This window comes from Dermacentor silvarum, chromosome 9 (genome assembly GCF_013339745.2).
Source record: "Dermacentor silvarum isolate Dsil-2018 chromosome 9, BIME_Dsil_1.4, whole genome shotgun sequence".
Lineage (NCBI taxonomy): Eukaryota > Metazoa > Arthropoda > Arachnida > Ixodida > Ixodidae > Dermacentor > Dermacentor silvarum.
The window spans coordinates 141,533,080-141,550,145 of record NC_051162.1 but is presented as its reverse complement, the minus strand read 5'-3'; the positions used below and the strand labels follow the sequence as shown (position 1 = coordinate 141,550,145).

Here is a 17,066-nt window from a genome sequence, read left to right as displayed (position 1 = left end):
GTCTGGGGACCAGTTCTAGCCTGTCCAATATTTGCGTACAGGAAGGTGTCACTGACCAGTGTTGGAATTTCACCATTCGAGCTCAAATATGTTCGTCAAATACCCGGATTAATCGTTTTAATCAAAGAACAGTGTACTAAGGACGAGATCGTTGAAGAAACACAACGGTTTACAGTTGTAATTGTAAGTGCTCCACACTTTACAATTTGCGCACAAATGTCTGGAGGAAGCTGAAAGTTTTGCAGAAAAAGTACTGCGATAGGAAGAGGTGTAGACGATGTCTTATAGTTGGTGATCGGGCATTCGTTCACCGGCCAGGACCGTTTGAAGTAACCGCCCCGGAAAACGGCATTGACTATGGTGTAGAAGTAGGAAATGAAAACGTTGTTTGACATAAAGATGTAGAAGCGAATATTTACTGAACCATTTTGTGTTCTGAATGTCGATGCGTTTTACGCGAATCGTATATTATATTTTTGCCAATATTCTTGATCAAATAAATAAGTCACAATGCTTTTGTTTGGCGGAATTACGGGGCAAATTATGGCTACATTGTAGGGCAAAGTTAACAGTGTTGGGGGCAAAAGCGGCGCTTGTAATAAATTACCTAAGCATGCACTCCGAAACGGTATAGGTATTTTTCCACAAGCGCATAATTTTTTTCGCCGAATTGGGGTAATTATAAATGGCCCGATAATCAAACTTAGTGATATTCAGTGCAAATCTATGGCATTTCTTGTCGCGAATAATCTTAGTGGATGATTGAATATCTTTGTGAAAAATAGACTAACTGCCCGAAAGTGATCTACGTAGGCTAGCTTTCAAACGTGCGACTGATATGCTTACTATAACTGCTCGAAGCGATCAGCACCGCAAAAAATAGGGTTGTAAAGTTTCTGTGTAGGCCACACACATTCAAAGAGACAAGCAAGCTATTGTGTAAAAATAAGAAAAGTAGTTCTTCAGGCATTCAGTGAAATACATATTGAGGCCATCACAAGTGTACACACCGACGTTGAATGCTTGATTCCTTGTTGACAACGTTTGATACATTCCCCGATCTAAGCCAAATAGCGCACTTTCATAACGGGTGGATCATAGCGACGCTTGCTTTCATCGGAGCCTGTGTGTGAGAATAATAGTATTCCCGCGTTGTTTGTTGAAATTGATAAAGGTCTTGACAATAAATAGTTTGCAGGCAGACTGTTCTTATGCGCGCCATATTTTTGTGACCTTACAGTTTTATAAACCTGGGCAAATAACATATTTGGTGAAGAGAACGTATATGGTGAAAATGAACGGTGAAGACCCGACATGCATTCACAACAAAGTGGAGAGTGTGAAACAGACCACCGTGCATCTCAGTCAAGGTTATACTCATCAGTATAAAAATGTTCAGTGAGTAGATTTTGAGCACGCGTTATTTAATGATCTATCTGATCTCTTTTTAGATAGATGTGCACAAGTGCGTTTTAAATAACAATTGACTGCAAAGCGAATGATAGTGTACCGATGGAATACTTTATTTAGGGTAAGTAAGACAGTGAAGATAGAGAATATTTCTGGTACCGAAATATACGGAATACAGGGTAATGCTAATGACAGTAAACGTTAACGAGTTTCTGCTTTTGTTAAAGCAGAATCCACAGCCCTGGCTTCAAGCACGTTCTACTGCGATAATGTAGCTACTGTGATGGCTCATGCGCCGTCCCATTTCGTGGCCTTGTAGGCTTGTACATGCAGGTATAATATAGCCCTAAAAGATTATTCGATACCATTCGCGGCAGTGGTAACCGATAAGCAAAATCAATTTAAGGAGTGACGCGATGTAGTAGGAGATAATAACAGCAGGCAGACGAGCAATAAATGATTCTATGCTGAGTAAACAAGCTAACTAGGTCACTTTCTGGCTACCAATCGTACGGTGTAACGTATTCTGACAGAAGTGGGAAGAAGTATTCGCATTTCAGCCAGAAACAGTCAAATCATTCCTCAGAATGAAGTGAGCACTCATCAGCTTCAAGGGGCGCCTGCAGAAGCGTTAAAAACACCGCTCACGTGATGTCAGGACCAGGACTGGTATTTGTAAAGCGCGTCTGGCGGCACTTTAAATTAACATTTTGGTTGCACGCGACCAGAAGCAGAACGTCGGTGACACCTCTGTACACTTCCATCACTGCTTCAGTATGTATATAAAAAACGTGTATATGAGCTGTGAGGCGAATCGAATGGAATCCCACCCATCAGCTTCAAGGGGCACCTGCAGAAGCGTTAAAAGCGGCGCTCACGTGATGTCAGGACCAGGACTGGTATTTGTAAAGCGCTTCTGGCGGCACTTTAAATTAACATTTTGGTTGTTTTCATGTGTAAAATTTATAAAGACAGCTAGACAACCTATTTGTGAAAGGCATGCGTTTGCAGTTACGGGCAATGGAGCTCTGTCCAGCGCGGTACAAACTTTTCATGCGTGGTTTCAAAACTTGAAGTGTCAGTTCGGTGGACGGCTTTAGTTGCGCGTTCGCAACCACCCATGTACGCAGCGCGTGAGGTTGTGCGTACGTAGTGAAGCGTGCGCGCACGAAAAGTCATTAGTTGGCCGGACGCAAAACTTGAGAAGTGGATTGCTCACTTGCAGGCTCAGGAGCCGGTAGTATGTCACTCAGCGCCGCCATACTCCAGGTTCTGAAACTGAGTAGCCACCACGAAGTCAAACCACAAGCTGGAGCCACATCTTAGACCGGAGGCACATCGAAAAATGCGCTCTCGTGGATGCGCGATAACACGCGAGAACGTCCCCAAAAGCCCGCAGAGCCCGCCGCGGACGCTATGTACCATTTGAAAAGCTGCGGGCGTACGCAAGAGACCGTGCGTACTCCGGCGTATTGCGCATGCGCACTGCCGCCTACGCGGATTTCCTGGGTACGCAGAGCTGAACGTTGCGCACGCTCAAGTAAAACTGTCCATTCACAGTATAAACGTGAAAACTAGAACAGAAAATCTAAGTGACGACAGGCATATTTGCTGTAGTGCAACAATCATCTCACAAATGCGTACTTTGCAAAACACGTAATTTTTGCATTTGCCGACTGACGCGTATGGCACTAGCATGAGGACCTATCTGTCACTGAAATCAAGATTCTGCCTGTGCCATTTGCTCTGTCAACTGATTATCAACAGAAGGTTGTTTTACGCCGTTCATAAGGAGTAAGTAAACTGAAAAGAGTTCAGACTGTCAGGGTTGTTTGTATATGGACAGGCAGTTACCAGTACTTATTCCCTATCAGTGCTAGACGTTCAACTCAGGTCAGTGATTTACAGACTTATGTAGCTTCAGGAACAGTCATAACGTCTTCGTTTCGCAAATCTGACTGATGTGCTCAGCCCAATTTTCTACGCGAGATAAGCCTCTCAAACGATGTCGTTGCAGCCGACAAGAAATGGAAGAGTTAGAATTGTGCATAACGCTCTCAAACTACAAGAATTTACTGACGTGATCACATAAAGCACATCTTCTTATACAAAAGTGCTTCGCCGACAGACGGAGGCAATGGTTCTGTTTGTGCTTAAATATATGGTTCAAAACTTCCGCATCGCAAGGTACTCTAGTTCTCTTCAAAAGGGTCCTGAACCCCTCCCCCCTCCACGGGCTTGGTGAAAAAGCACAGTCCGCGGATAGCATGAGCTGTTATGAACAGCTTCGCCCAATTTTACAGATGTGTGCGACGCGTGAAGCTGGAAAGCTAAACATGAAGTCGCCTTTTTCTTAAGAACTCTCTTTTCAACAGAATCCTTCTCATCACTTTTTTCTGGCTGCCAAATTTTGTCATATGAAACATTCAAATACGCTACTATTTGCCAATAGCTGACGTCAACCAAGAAGTGTATTTGGATTAGTGTGCTTCTTCCTACTCTTACTGTGTGTATTTGTGGACGCAGTTCAAGAAACAGGCTCCAGCCAACGGAAACTTGTGTTTCTAATTTCTAAATTGTACCATGACAGGATCCAAAAAGATGGCCCCTAGTAAAACAGCTTGTTTTCACTTAGGTTACGTTTGCTTCAATTTATACTTCCACTACAGCTGAGAGTCTTGTCTATCCTAACATGCTGCTATCGCATTCATCGCTTGACCCTTATAGCGAGACTGTGCTATTTTTTCCATGTGCTATTGCACATGCTCCAACAAATTATTATGTGCGCCGACTTTCATCTCTAACAACTGTGATTTTATTTGCAATGATCGCTAAATGGGTGGCTAATGTAGTTGTTTTCCGCTTGACTCATGACTACTTTCTCCAGTGTTCCGACGTACACAATACACATGATCAAGAGTACCAGCAGTTTCTCTGTACATGCCTTACAAGTGCTGTTCCTGTAACCCTTAACAATGTAGGCTGCTTAGATAAATTATATTGGGCATACATACAGCTTCTGCGTGCCATTTTATAAACTAAGTGCCAAAAATTCAGTTTTTCTTTCATGGCCTGCCGTACAAAGAATTTGGGGGAATTTGTGTCTGTTGAACATCTCTTAAAAAGGCGACGCAAGATTGCCGCACGACTGGCCACTCGAGGCACTTTGCTTGTATTCGTGGGCTTCTTTCACGCTCAGAAAAACCCTTTTCAGCAGCATGTATTGCGCAACAGAAAACTGTATGGGGAGTTTTTCATGTTGCCTTGGTTTATTACCATTACCATTACATCATTACCTTGGTTCTGTCCAGTTACGTGGCATTTGAATATTTTTAAGTCTTGGTACATGATAGTTGGGGCACCTTGCACACGCAGAGATGAGATGCGTTGCTGTGTGACACAATCAACCGCGGCCAACCGGCCCCGTACAAGCTCTGCCGTTGCGCCTGGCTGACTGACGTATTTTCTGCGTTACTATGTTCAATTTCTTCGTCTGTTGTGAGTTCTGGAATAGGGTGGCGAGCGAAGTTCTGAATACTATCACCTTAGGCAACTTCGTAAGTGCTGAATCAGAGTGATATTTTTCCAGTTGTCATTTAAAATGCTGCAAATAATGAGGCATGGTTCTCATTAAATTGTTTATAATTTGTCTACCAAGGTGCCACATGCTTGTGATACGTGGCTTGACTTATTGTTGGATGCCCTTTTGAATATTGAAACCCATGTGATATTGTTTCAATGTACCAGATTTTTCTGCTTTACATTTTTGTATGAACTAATGCTGCTGTGCCAAATCTATATTCAATCGCCCCTCCTCTATGAACCTAATTTTAGCTTAAACTGTGCTTAAACAACAATATTACACTTTATTCCAGATATCCAGTTAAGGTAACGGTTTCAACCTACACGACAACAGATGAGGCGCCTTCACTGACGGCCGTTAGAACCGACAGTAAGATACCTGATTTTGTGCTTTTGCAAAAATTACACGTTCTTCCATTCGCGTTCAAACAAATATTTGCAATAAATGTTGTATATACATGCATCATACAACAGTTTTTAAATATTAGAGGGCTATATTTGTTACATTCTTCTTGATTTCTCTGCGTGTTTAGCATGGAGAATGTGCGGCCTAATTGAAATTTCAGCCTTCATGATACGAAGGACCAAGGTTCTGGTGTAATGGCTTTTTCAAGAAAAGCACTGCCATATAAGACAGAAAACATCGTCGGGGTAAAGACCTCAACGATCATGAAATGGTGAATTCGGCACCGATATGAGTTGCATTCACGATCAATTCGGCTTTTTACATGAATATTCTATATCGTGGTTCTGTCAAGGTTATAAAACTGTCCTGATATCTTAGGTAGTCTAGATATGACACGTAGCGCAATATAGATCAAATTACAAATATGTGAAAACGAACAATAAGGCAACAATTTCTCGGAAATTAGAAATCTAAACCTGCTGGGAATGTGCGATCTCTAGTTTCGCGTGCTTCAAACTTCATTGCTGTCGTTTGAGCCACAACACCGCGTATCAAGTAAGCTGTGCTTTTAGCAGTTTTCAACTGATGGTAGATAGGGGGAGAAAGAAAATGCGTAGGAGATACGCGTGCCAGTTTGAGATAATACAATTTATTCGCCAGCCATATTATGTGCGCTTACAGATGATTCAAAAGTATTTGAGCTAAATTAAAGTATTGATTGCGCACTCTCAATACTGTATAAAATGGCTGGAAAGCGCTACACCATTTAGCTACTTGTGCGTTTCTTTAACGCTTATGTACAGTGAGGTTTGCTTGTCGGCTTGTGAAATATACCCTCCCTGGCATCTAAAGGAAGTTGATGGGCAATGCTAACGCCACACTCTCAAACACTCGCAACGTGGGCGAGCGGTTCGATTACCAGCAACGCATCCTCGCCAATAGCGAGAGGGTGTTGGCTGCCGATGCTTGCGGCCACTTATTACACCGTGTCCACCGCAGAGAGTTCTCGCTCGGGAAAAGCGCTGCATGTGGTTCCAGCTGAGAGCGTTTCTGCCGGTCATCCTCAGGAAAGACATGCGAAATTTCTCGCAATGAACGAGATTCTTGCGAAACTGAAAAACTGGTCATCTTTTAATAATTTAAGCATAAACACAAGTAAAACAAATGCGGTAATCTTTAGACAAGAAAATAAGACAATAGACGATAATTATCGTCTTACGTATGGTGATACGGAAATTAAGCTGGTAAACCATATAAAACTTCTGGGAGTTACGTTTTCAAGCAATATGCTGTGGAACGAACCTATCGACAGTGTGCTGAAGCAGTTATCGCGCGTTGTTGGTATGATATGTAGCTGAAAATCAGTGTTGCCATTTAAAGTAAAGCTTTTACTCTATAAGTCACGTTTTTATTCAATCCTCACCTATTGTTTTCTGGTATGGGGCTCCACAACTTCTACGAACTTGCAGAAATTACACCTAATGCAAAAGAAATATATGAGAATGCTTTTTAACTCACCGTATGATGCCCATACGGGTGAATTGCTTCAGCGGGCTGGAATTTTACCTGTCCATAACCTCTACACTTTTAAATTTGCTGCAGCGATCAAGCGCGAAGTGAAAGAAAAACGACATTTTCTATACGACCTTTGTCATCAACAGCAATACATTACAACGATTTACACACGAAATAAAAAAATCTGTGGAAACTGATAACCCCGAAAACAAATTATTGCGAAGATAAGTTATCCTACATAATCCCTACATTACTAATTAAATATGTGAACGCTGGTATAGATTTTCTTCAATGTACACCAATTGAATTGTGCAAGCTGGATATGCCAGATTTTTTAATTACATTGGCCCTCGTTCACCTTTATGTTGTTCTTGTGCTTTGTGTGATTATGAGACTGAGATATTTCTGTGTATTTTTAAGCAGATTTGGTGGGTGTTGCTTTTTTTTTAAATTGATGTATGTTGCATTTTATTGTAACTGCCGCTGCTGACTGTTCTGTACAAAGTTAGCTGTGGGCCTTTGTCAAGCTGCCTTGAGGCAGCTTGACAAAGCGCTACGAAAAGCAGCTGTTACCTACAGCTTCCTTCATCAGTATGATGATGAAAATGTACATTATCTTTATTATTATTATTATTATTATTATTATTATTATTATTATTATTATTATTATTATTATTATATCATCTCCAAAATTATTCTCTCTGAATTCAGCTTACTTTTGCTGGTTTCACTCCAACGCGCCTGGTAATCATTAAGGCCGAGTTGCGGGTCGCATTCCTCGATGAAAACCGCTTCGTTTTCCTTATCCTGGTGCATCGTTTGGCCTTGCTGTCTCTGCAAAGTTTCGTTTATATCTCATTTATTTCATTTTAGTTATTTAGAATTATTTCTGGCATAGTGAAGGTTTTGGGTGGCAAGGCTAAAGGCCGAACATTGTCTACTTGACCCGTTCATTGCTCAACGGTGAGGTAGCATAGGATAAACTAAAGCATACATGCATATCAATAGCATGGATTACACATACATAGCATACACAATAAACATACGTGCATTAAATGCCTGTGTCACTATACAACTGTCTAAGTAGGAAGAGTTCCAGTCCAACAGAGTAGTATGTGTAGGAGGAGGAGGAAGCAACATTATTGTAAGTCCTGCGAGTTGGTGGGAGGGGCTAAAGGTCCCGCCTAGGGGACGGCGAGGAGTTCTTGAGTGCTGGCGGCATCCTAGGCCCACTGGACAGCCCAGAGTTGATCTTCTAGGGCGAGGCTGAGCGACGCGGTCTCCCAGTGCTGCATTGCAAGCACAGTATGAAACTGACTAACCGAAAAATAATTATACATAAAGCATACGAGATGCTAATTGACAGAGTCGCAATCACAATAGGAAAGCAAATATATTTTCATACCATTTTCAAGCAGTTCAACCATCTGATGTTTTGCGCAATAGCGATTGTTTTAGTATGTGCATTTATGAAGAATGCGACTAAGTATGCTAGTTGTTTTGTATCGTACTTCGTCCTGCGAAATTGGAACTCTAAAATGTTCATGCCTGAAATTGTATTGGGTGTTAATTGAACGTATGCTTGATTAAAAAAATATATCCATTTTATCGAGTCAACCTTGAGAAAATACCAACACTGATTGACACAGTGCGTGGGATCTGCGGTAGTTTTCAAATAAATAATTATGTCAGAACAATGCCGGCGATGCAACATATCGGCATGTAGATAGAATGGTCTCTATGATAGATATTATATAAAATTTAATTCAGAAAAATATGAGTTTCCGTGTTATATGAAAAGGCTCGTTCACCTGATTAACTTTCAATGCCACAGATCATATCTAGTTTTTGCGAATTGACTCCTCAAATATAAAGCCAGTCACAGGAATTTCCGTAATAAAAGCACCATGTTGGCAAGATACTTCAGGCTTTAATTCATTTCGATCAAATCATCTTTACTGCAGTTTATGCATCGAATGTTTCTTTGAATATTTCGCGATCCAAGACATATAATTTTGAACGAAAAGATAATTTGTGAACGCAAGCATAAATTCCCGAAGTGATAACTCAGCTGCAAAATGATTAACAGCCAACATAAGTCAAGCGTTAGCATGGGTCGACGATCAATAAAAATTTCAAGTTATAGAAATACTGCAAATCAAATGGCGTCGGTGATCGCCATTTGGCCCTTAGAGAATAAGAGCAGTGATGTGTAACGAATTCTAGCTTCTATGAAGCGTAAGCACTTCGTCATATTAGGCAATACGTGGGCTTCCACATGTCTATTCAAACAAAATGGCGCTTGATGCCAACGTTTAACAACACAAGTTTTTGCCCATCACTTCAAGTAGCTTGAAGAGATGGGCATGGATGCCCGGCCGAAGCCATAGCACAAAACAGTGAGGCTGGGCGTTTTGTATGAAATAAAAGGCAGACAGCAATGAGTAACTTAAGTTTATTGCGGCACCTTGTTAGCATGGTGACTAAAGATCCCAAACGTAGCGAACACAACGATACAAAACATGTAAACTTTTATTCTGTAGTTGTCGTTACTTTCCTCCGGTAGAACTTTTAACTTTTTAAACATGTCGCTTGTGTCGTCTCCTACGATGATCAGCAAAGGTGCAGTTTTTCAAGAGACACGTTTAAGGGCTTTCTCTTCCTCGTTAATTTTAGGCAAACATCCAACCTTTGTTTGTAGCCTCTAAAATATAGAGATATGTTGCCCGACGGTTGCCATAGCACTGGCATATTCCACATATGACGATTCCACACCGTTGCATCTACGCTTCTTTCCATGGTAGCCACTTCTGAAATCAAGCATCTAGCAAGGACAACGCAACAGCATGGTCACCAAAGCAAGAATGACGCTGGTTTTATTCAAGTATCGGCATACAGGCATGAGATAGCGCGCGTCGAGAGTAATACGCATGTCAAATGCGCTGTCATTTAAAAGTATACGTCTCGCATACGTTTTCCACACATTTGGAGGTCATATTGCTAGCTTTTCACGTGGTGTAACTTGCGATGTCACGCAGAGAACGGTAGTGGAAACACGACGGAGATGCAATTAGCAGCACGTGTGGATCATTTTGGCTGAACTTGAAATTACCAAAGACGTCATGTGCACTGTCTCTAACGATGATCATCAAGACCTAGAAGATTGGGTGCTGCGGAGTTGCTTCAATGATTTTGCCAATGTTCAGGGTTGGCCATACACTCTGAAAAAGTTTACGCCCTTTTGTTCGCATCGTGTCCCCAAACAAAAATTGAAGGACGCTTAAGCTTCGCCTTTAAGAGTCGAACGCGAAAGCGTTATTGGGACCCATTCACATCGCATCGTTCGCATAAGGCAAGTAGGCTTCATGCACTGCAACACTGAACGCGGAAGAGCCAGCTTACAAAGGCCAAACTTACACCAATGCCCTTAAAGTCGGATTTACTTTTAAACAGAAATGCATTGCTGGGATGACGTTTTTCCAGGAGCAATATAGGTTGTCTTATATTAAAACGTGAAAGCCCTACCTCCTTTGTTATTATTTTAGTAGTTGTTTCCTATTGCCCCAACACGCGCGCGTGTCCTAAACGAATTAGAAGTCGAAGCCCCAATTTGACCTGCCTAGGATGCGTGCGCCATCTGGATATCATTTTCGCAAGTACCCGAACACGTGACTGTAGGTCTGGTAGAAATGTTGGAAAAGGGGTTTGTGTTTGAGTTTGCTCGTAGCAGAATTAGGTTTTCTCGTACATGCCAATTACAATCCGACGCAGATTGGTAAACAATCCGATGACCAATCCGACGCCGAATGGTAAAGTCGTACTTTACAATTTTCTGACGGATTTCACTGTGAGAAATTCAATTTTTGTTCACCAAAACCTTGCACCACGTGGAGGGCCTGCGCGGTCGGGGTGGTTGAGGATGATTTTCTCCGCCACCTGCCGACATCGCACGCCAACTCCAGTTGCCGACGCCGGTTGCCGACGCCGGATTTTCTGCGACACGGGGCCCTTAACGCTATCTCGTTAATAATCGTCATCTGCCTTGCTTGCGTTTTCTTTTTTGAAAACTAGGCACTCGCTACTTTTCTGCTGAGAATTATGTGTCATGCTGATAATGCACAAGCCTTTCGTGACTTGAAGTACCAGGTTCGTAGCGTTAAAGAAAGCAAATGCGGACAAAACAGATTACAATTATTGTTTGGGGACAAGTTATGACCCAAAAGGTGTAAACTTTCTTTAGGGTGTACGCTGAGTCTGGAATTTGCAAGCAAACATATTGTTCTCTTAGCGAGCACTCGTTTGTTTTTGGCAAGAACATACACCGGATGAAATCATGTGCCACTGATGAAAAGTTCAAAAAATGCGAGAGCTCACGTAGGGCTGTAATAAACTCGTCTGCAGATTAGCTCGGACCCTGGGCACACCGTCTAAACCTGACTAATAATGTTTCAAGTGAATACTACTGGCCGCGTAGTGTCGAGGGTGACCAGGCAATCACATAACTGTCAAACTCACTCCTAGTATTCTTGACAACTAGCGCATCACCCTTTCCCAGATGCAGATAAATTTGCCTTCATAGTTAAGGTACAAAAACCTGTTGACCGTCCACTAGAATACAATTGAGAACGAGAGCTTTGCAGCCGGCAGGCGGATGGACGGAGCTCCCTGTGCCAGAAGAATCTTATGAAACATTCGACGTCATTTGTTCCAGGTGATGAAGTATTTCCGTGTTTTGCCAGGAACTCCGGTGACTGAATGACACTAACTTATGAAAGCGCAGCCTGCTGCTTTGTTACCCTTGTTGTCATATGTTGTATTAGTCTGATGCGCCGGATTGTGTGCGCTAAGCGCCAAGAAGATTCGCCCACCGAAGCTAAGCTATAGCCTCGTTATTCAATAGTGGCCGAAATACACTGGTGACCGGAGCACTTCTTGGGCAATGTGAGAAGAAAACAAGAACTTAAAACACAAGAACCTTAGATTTGATATACAGATCTATTGATTTATTTATCTCTAATCCCCTTGAAGCTCTCCTATTTTTTCCGGTATGGCTAATTATGGTGACTGCTACGGCTTGCCTAACATACTTATAACTTCTACGAACTATATTGCGAAATGCCAAATGTCGGTATCGTGTGCCAGAAAGCGTAAATTATTCGACAATGACAGGTTTTCAATTTTGAAAAGTATTCTGGACTACGACTACGTTTGCCGAACATTCTTATAACTTCCATGAACTATATTGCGAAATGCAAAATGTCGGTATCGTGTGCCGGAAAGCGTAAATTATTCGACGATGACAGGGTTTGAATTTTGAAAAGTATTCTGGACTACTACTACGTTTGCTTACATTTTTGTTGCAGCACTTCTTTGAAACGACACAACGTGTGGTATTTTCAATTGAAGGCACGTGTGATATATTAGATTTTCGCGATATCACTTTTCGAAAGGAAGCAAGGCTTTCTCTTCATCCAACTTTTACTTGTGTCGCGCTACACTGAGACGTTGCCTCATGATTACATTTACTGCGCTCAGCAGTGGGATCCCAAGATAGGCGTATCTCTGTAAAATCAAGAAGCAGTGGGAAGATAAAATAGGCGTGTTTCTGTTACTTCACGTCACGATATATCACAGTGAAGGCATGGACCACCACCAACGTAAACCAATTGCAAAGAAGTCTTGTTAGTTGATGTCGAAGCTCGCACGCCGCTCCTCCAAAGGAAAGTTAGCCAGCGCCGTACATAGGCACCGGTAATACAGCCGCGAATAGCCGAAATGGCATGCATTGTGGAGATGTACACGCTCTTCAAATGAACGCTTAGATAACCAAGACATCAGTGATAGCAGTCCTTCCGAAGATTGAGAAGAACTACATGATTATAGATAAAGGTAACGTTGTGGACTACATGAGAGACATTGACGAAGAAAGATAGAAGCTTTCCAGCCACCATAGGAACAGGATCATTGGAATTTCTGGTGTTATTTGGCCCGCAAACTTTTGTTGACCTAAGTTCACCCTTTTATGCTGTATTCACCTGAGAAGTCGCAAACTGGTGTGGCACCCGTTCAAAATCCGTTCACGTACCAGAGTGACCATCTTCTTGACGCTGCCATAGGGGTACAATGAACAGAAAGAGCAATATGGTACTGCGATGCGCCAGAATAGGCATTACATTTGTGTCAGACGTTCAAGTGCTTGCGTGATAAATACACGTGTATTAAACGCAATTCGTAAGTGCTATTGGGAAGTTTACGCTAAGCGGACTTCTCGCCGCGTTATTAACTCTTTCAAAGAGCGGCAAATTAGACCAAGACACTACTTCATCCTCACCTTCGCCGTTAACTCTGACTCGCCAAGAACAGACTCTGCTTCAGTCGACATACAACCGCCGACCACATCAAATACGATCCATGCTATTTCAAGTGTTGCCGATATGTTCAAGAGATACTTCCGGATTTAGCCGGTCTCAACTCTGTCAGTTACAGTGTCTGCCATTTCAATGTAAGCGCAGTTTACCGCTGAAACGTTTTCTCCGGGGCTACAGCAGAAGTTTCGTATATGTGATCCGATTGCGCCCCATGTGCATTGTGCTGTGGTCGCGAGTGATAGCGTGCCAGGCTCAGCTGAGAAGGATGGTAGCTGGATGCGCCATGTCTTTCCACGCCCTCAATAAGCGGGATCAAGAGGGGAGTGAGTTGACCCGGTGGTAACATGGTCAAGTGCGCACTAAGGCAAGCGCGCTCCACATACTCTAGCCCTGCAGTTGCTTCGTTTCGCTGTCCGCTCTGCTGAGCGCATACACGACTTGCGCACCCTATCTTGGAAGTAATCTGCGGCTGGGGTACAAAATCTAGGAAGGCCAAGATGGCTAGTCGCTTCGTGTGCGTTGTGTTCACATGCGCTTAGCTTTGGTGGCCGCGTAATCTCAAAATTTGGAGACGCGTTGCAGTGAGCGGCAGCACGAAAGTGCTTGCTCCTCGTGGCTTACGCTCTTCAACACGACTGCGTTGTGACAGCGATCGTTCGCGGTCAACGAGAGATACCTGTTCCTGGCTGATTAATTCAGTTAGAAGCCAATGTTTACTACAATATATATGGCCGATAAGAGAGCATATACCTTAATTCGGGTAATTTTCTAATAATAAACTCGCTATATATGTTCCGCCTTTCGGCTGGAACAGAAACCATTTTAATGAAACTCTCCTGTGCTGGTCTTCGGATAGTCAGGGTCACTACCACTACCACTACCAGGTCATAGATTGTTATCAAGCTGTGTGGCCTTCAAAATTCTCGTTTCCGACCCCTGCAAAACGGGGCTTTTCCCCGTAAGTTCATCATAATGCTCGACATGCGGTTAAGAAGATCAATGATTGGTTTTTTTTCAGCTGGTGCAGCCCATGACTGAATGAGTGCTTGTTAAAACAGGAAAGATCAGTGTTTTAATTCACAGATCACTGCTAAAGGGTGCTTGTAGATGCGTTCCTAAAGGATCTGTGCATCGCTGCGTGGTACTGTGTGCTAATTATCATGAATTTAGTGCTCACGATACCATGTGGGATAAGGGTGTCCGTAAACATCAGGTGGTGTATAGCACATGAAAACTGGACTGATCGCAACTCAAGTTGATATGTGGGATTCTTGGATAAGCCCTAATTAAGTGCTTCTGTATCTCTGTACCTTTGTGATGACGTGTGCTTGTAGTGTCCTCATATTGTTGAATATGCACTAGTACACCTTGATTGAATTATGTTGGGTACGTGATGGTAATAGCGGCATATAATTTCTACATGCCCCGTCCACAAGTACAAGTCAATGTTCGGGTCTGTATACGCCGTAAGGAGATGGAATGAAATTGTTTTATTACTTATCTTTCAGATAAAACAGTAAACAGAGTATACTACTTTCATTTCTACGATCCTGTGGCTCAGTGTGCCGTTCTCACATTCAAGGACTACTCAGGTAAACCTATGACCAAACAATTTAAACAAATTGTTTTTTTAAATCAACAACGAGGGTCGTCAATGTATAAAAGCGAAAAGCATTGGGCTCTTTAAAAGCTGTTTCATTAATTAAAGAAATGATGTGCTTGAAGGCGTATATGTTTCTTGCCGTGAATTTGCAAACCTTCTGCAAATCTTCCAACCAACCTACACATAATGCACTCCGCACAAAAAGATAAACAAGGTTTAGTTCACCATTTGATCCCCTGGAAACCTACTACGAGCCTCGTATAACGCATGTAATGATTGAGAAAAGGCGAGTGAGTAATAAATTGCAAAATCAGAAATTTGACCAGGAGCGTTAAAGTTTTGCTACGCATTACAGTATAACTTAAGATGATGTATATTTTCGCAAATGTAAACGTTGGTGACATACAGTTATTTCTGAAAACGGAGAGACATTTTTCATCAATGCCATATGACGCACTGAAGCACTTCCTTAAGTTTTTTGGAAATGCTGCAATTACCTCACATCCTTGAAACGTTCCCCACGCATCTAACATATGGTGCCCCCTATTATGTCAAAATTCTTTCTGTGGCATATAGACCAACCACAGGGCTTTCGCATTGCGATGCTGAGCTCGAAAAATTGGGTGGATCGAATAGAGAGCCACGGCGGCCGCATTTTCATGGCGCTGAAATGTAAATTGCGCTCGTGTATCGAGATTTCAGTGCACACAACATAACCCCAGGTGATCAAGCTGAACCTGTAGTCTTTCGCTACGGCATGATTCATAATGAGATAGTGGTTTTCGGGGATAAGATTGCTTAATGTGTGTTTTTTTTTCTTTTTTGCACTTTCACCTATTTCACATTTCGTGTAGCACCTGCGTGGTTCGCAAAATGCACCTGCAAAGTTCTAGAACGCTTGTTTATGTCGGTTGTGTCAACGGGTCTATGTATCCTACACAGCTAAACGTTTCGTGACACTTCTATAAGCTCACCCATATACTCTCCAAACACAGACTTGCTACCACCTTTGATTCTCAAAATCCAGTCGGTAAATGTTTTAGGCGTTATATATGATATTCGGCATGACGCCTATAAACAGGTATAAAACAATAGTATATAAACAAGAGAGCACCCGCCGTGGTTGCTCAGTGGCTATGGTTTTGGCACGAGGTCGCGGGATCGAATCCCGGCCACGGCGGCCGCATTTCAATGTGGGCGAAATGCGAAAACACCCGTGTACTTAGATTTAGGTGCACGTTAAAGAACCCCAGGTGGTCCAAATTTCCGGAGTCCCCCACTGCGGCGTGCCTCATAATCAGAGCTGGTTTTGGCACGTAAAACCCCATAATTTTTAAACAAGAGAGCTTTGCGGTACTTAAAGGTTCAGATGTTCTGGTGGGGTGCTCCAATAGATCATACCTCCTCTTCTCCCACCACCCTCTTTCCCCAGTGGAGGTGGTCGGAGCGCACTTCGGCGGCAGGAAAGTAAAATAGCGGCCGCATTCCAAGCAGGCGCTCTGGCGTTTGGAGACCACCCGCATATGGCGAATCGTGTGAAATCTATAGTCACCGATATTCAGCTGCATATGAGCTGGTTATCGGCTCGCTTTAAAACATAATTTCGCAGTGAAACAACGAAAGCAACATAAATATTCTCATTGTAACAAATACATGTCTTCAAGCATATTCTTTTCGTCAAGCGAATTTATTTCTAGGTATAGAAATATATTGGCTTGTATTGAGAATCAATGTTGATTGTTTCTGTTCAATCTTTTGCTATATTTTGAACGTTGCTTTACCGTTCAGTAATATTCTGTTTTATAGGTGTCTTGAGATGTGAACTGCATACTTGGAAAGAAAAGGCTTACTATTACTATTACGGAAACTGTCAAGAAGAATATGACTACCAGTGCCCTGGGCGGACAAGTCACAGCGTATATCTGAAGTATTGCCCTCACATCAAATGAGTGGCAGAATTTTGACGCACAATAAAACATATTATAATAGAGCATATGCTAACACGAAGCCTCAATTTTTACAGCAAAGCTGTATATGACTAGGCGAGACCAAAGTCCGTCCGGCCGATCTGCGCAGAAACTATCATCATCAGCAATCACTCGAATGGCGTCGTCTTCTTCCACAGCTGATTCGTTGGCGCCCCTAAACGCAACTGCGCGTACGCGCTAGCGTCACATGCTTC

At 42.6% G+C, this 17,066-nt stretch overlaps 1 protein-coding gene across 2 annotated transcripts in view; it reads left to right on the top strand.

The window, feature by feature from the left end:
• LOC125940392 (uncharacterized) overlaps positions 1 to 16,860 on the top strand; it is a 32,699-nt gene extending 15,839 nt beyond the window's left edge. For both annotated transcript variants that reach the window (XR_007463610.1, XM_049656497.1), the window contains 4 exons: positions 1,241 to 1,398; positions 5,286 to 5,362; positions 14,790 to 14,873; positions 16,691 to 16,860. Coding sequence is in view for 1 of the 2 variants with exons in the window: in XM_049656497.1 (XP_049512454.1) it covers positions 1,241 to 1,398; positions 5,286 to 5,362; positions 14,790 to 14,873; positions 16,691 to 16,833 (462 nt within the window). In the remaining variant the exon portion in view is untranslated. The remainder of the gene's footprint in view (positions 1 to 1,240; positions 1,399 to 5,285; positions 5,363 to 14,789; positions 14,874 to 16,690) is intronic.
• Positions 16,861 to 17,066: the final 206 nt, after the last annotated feature.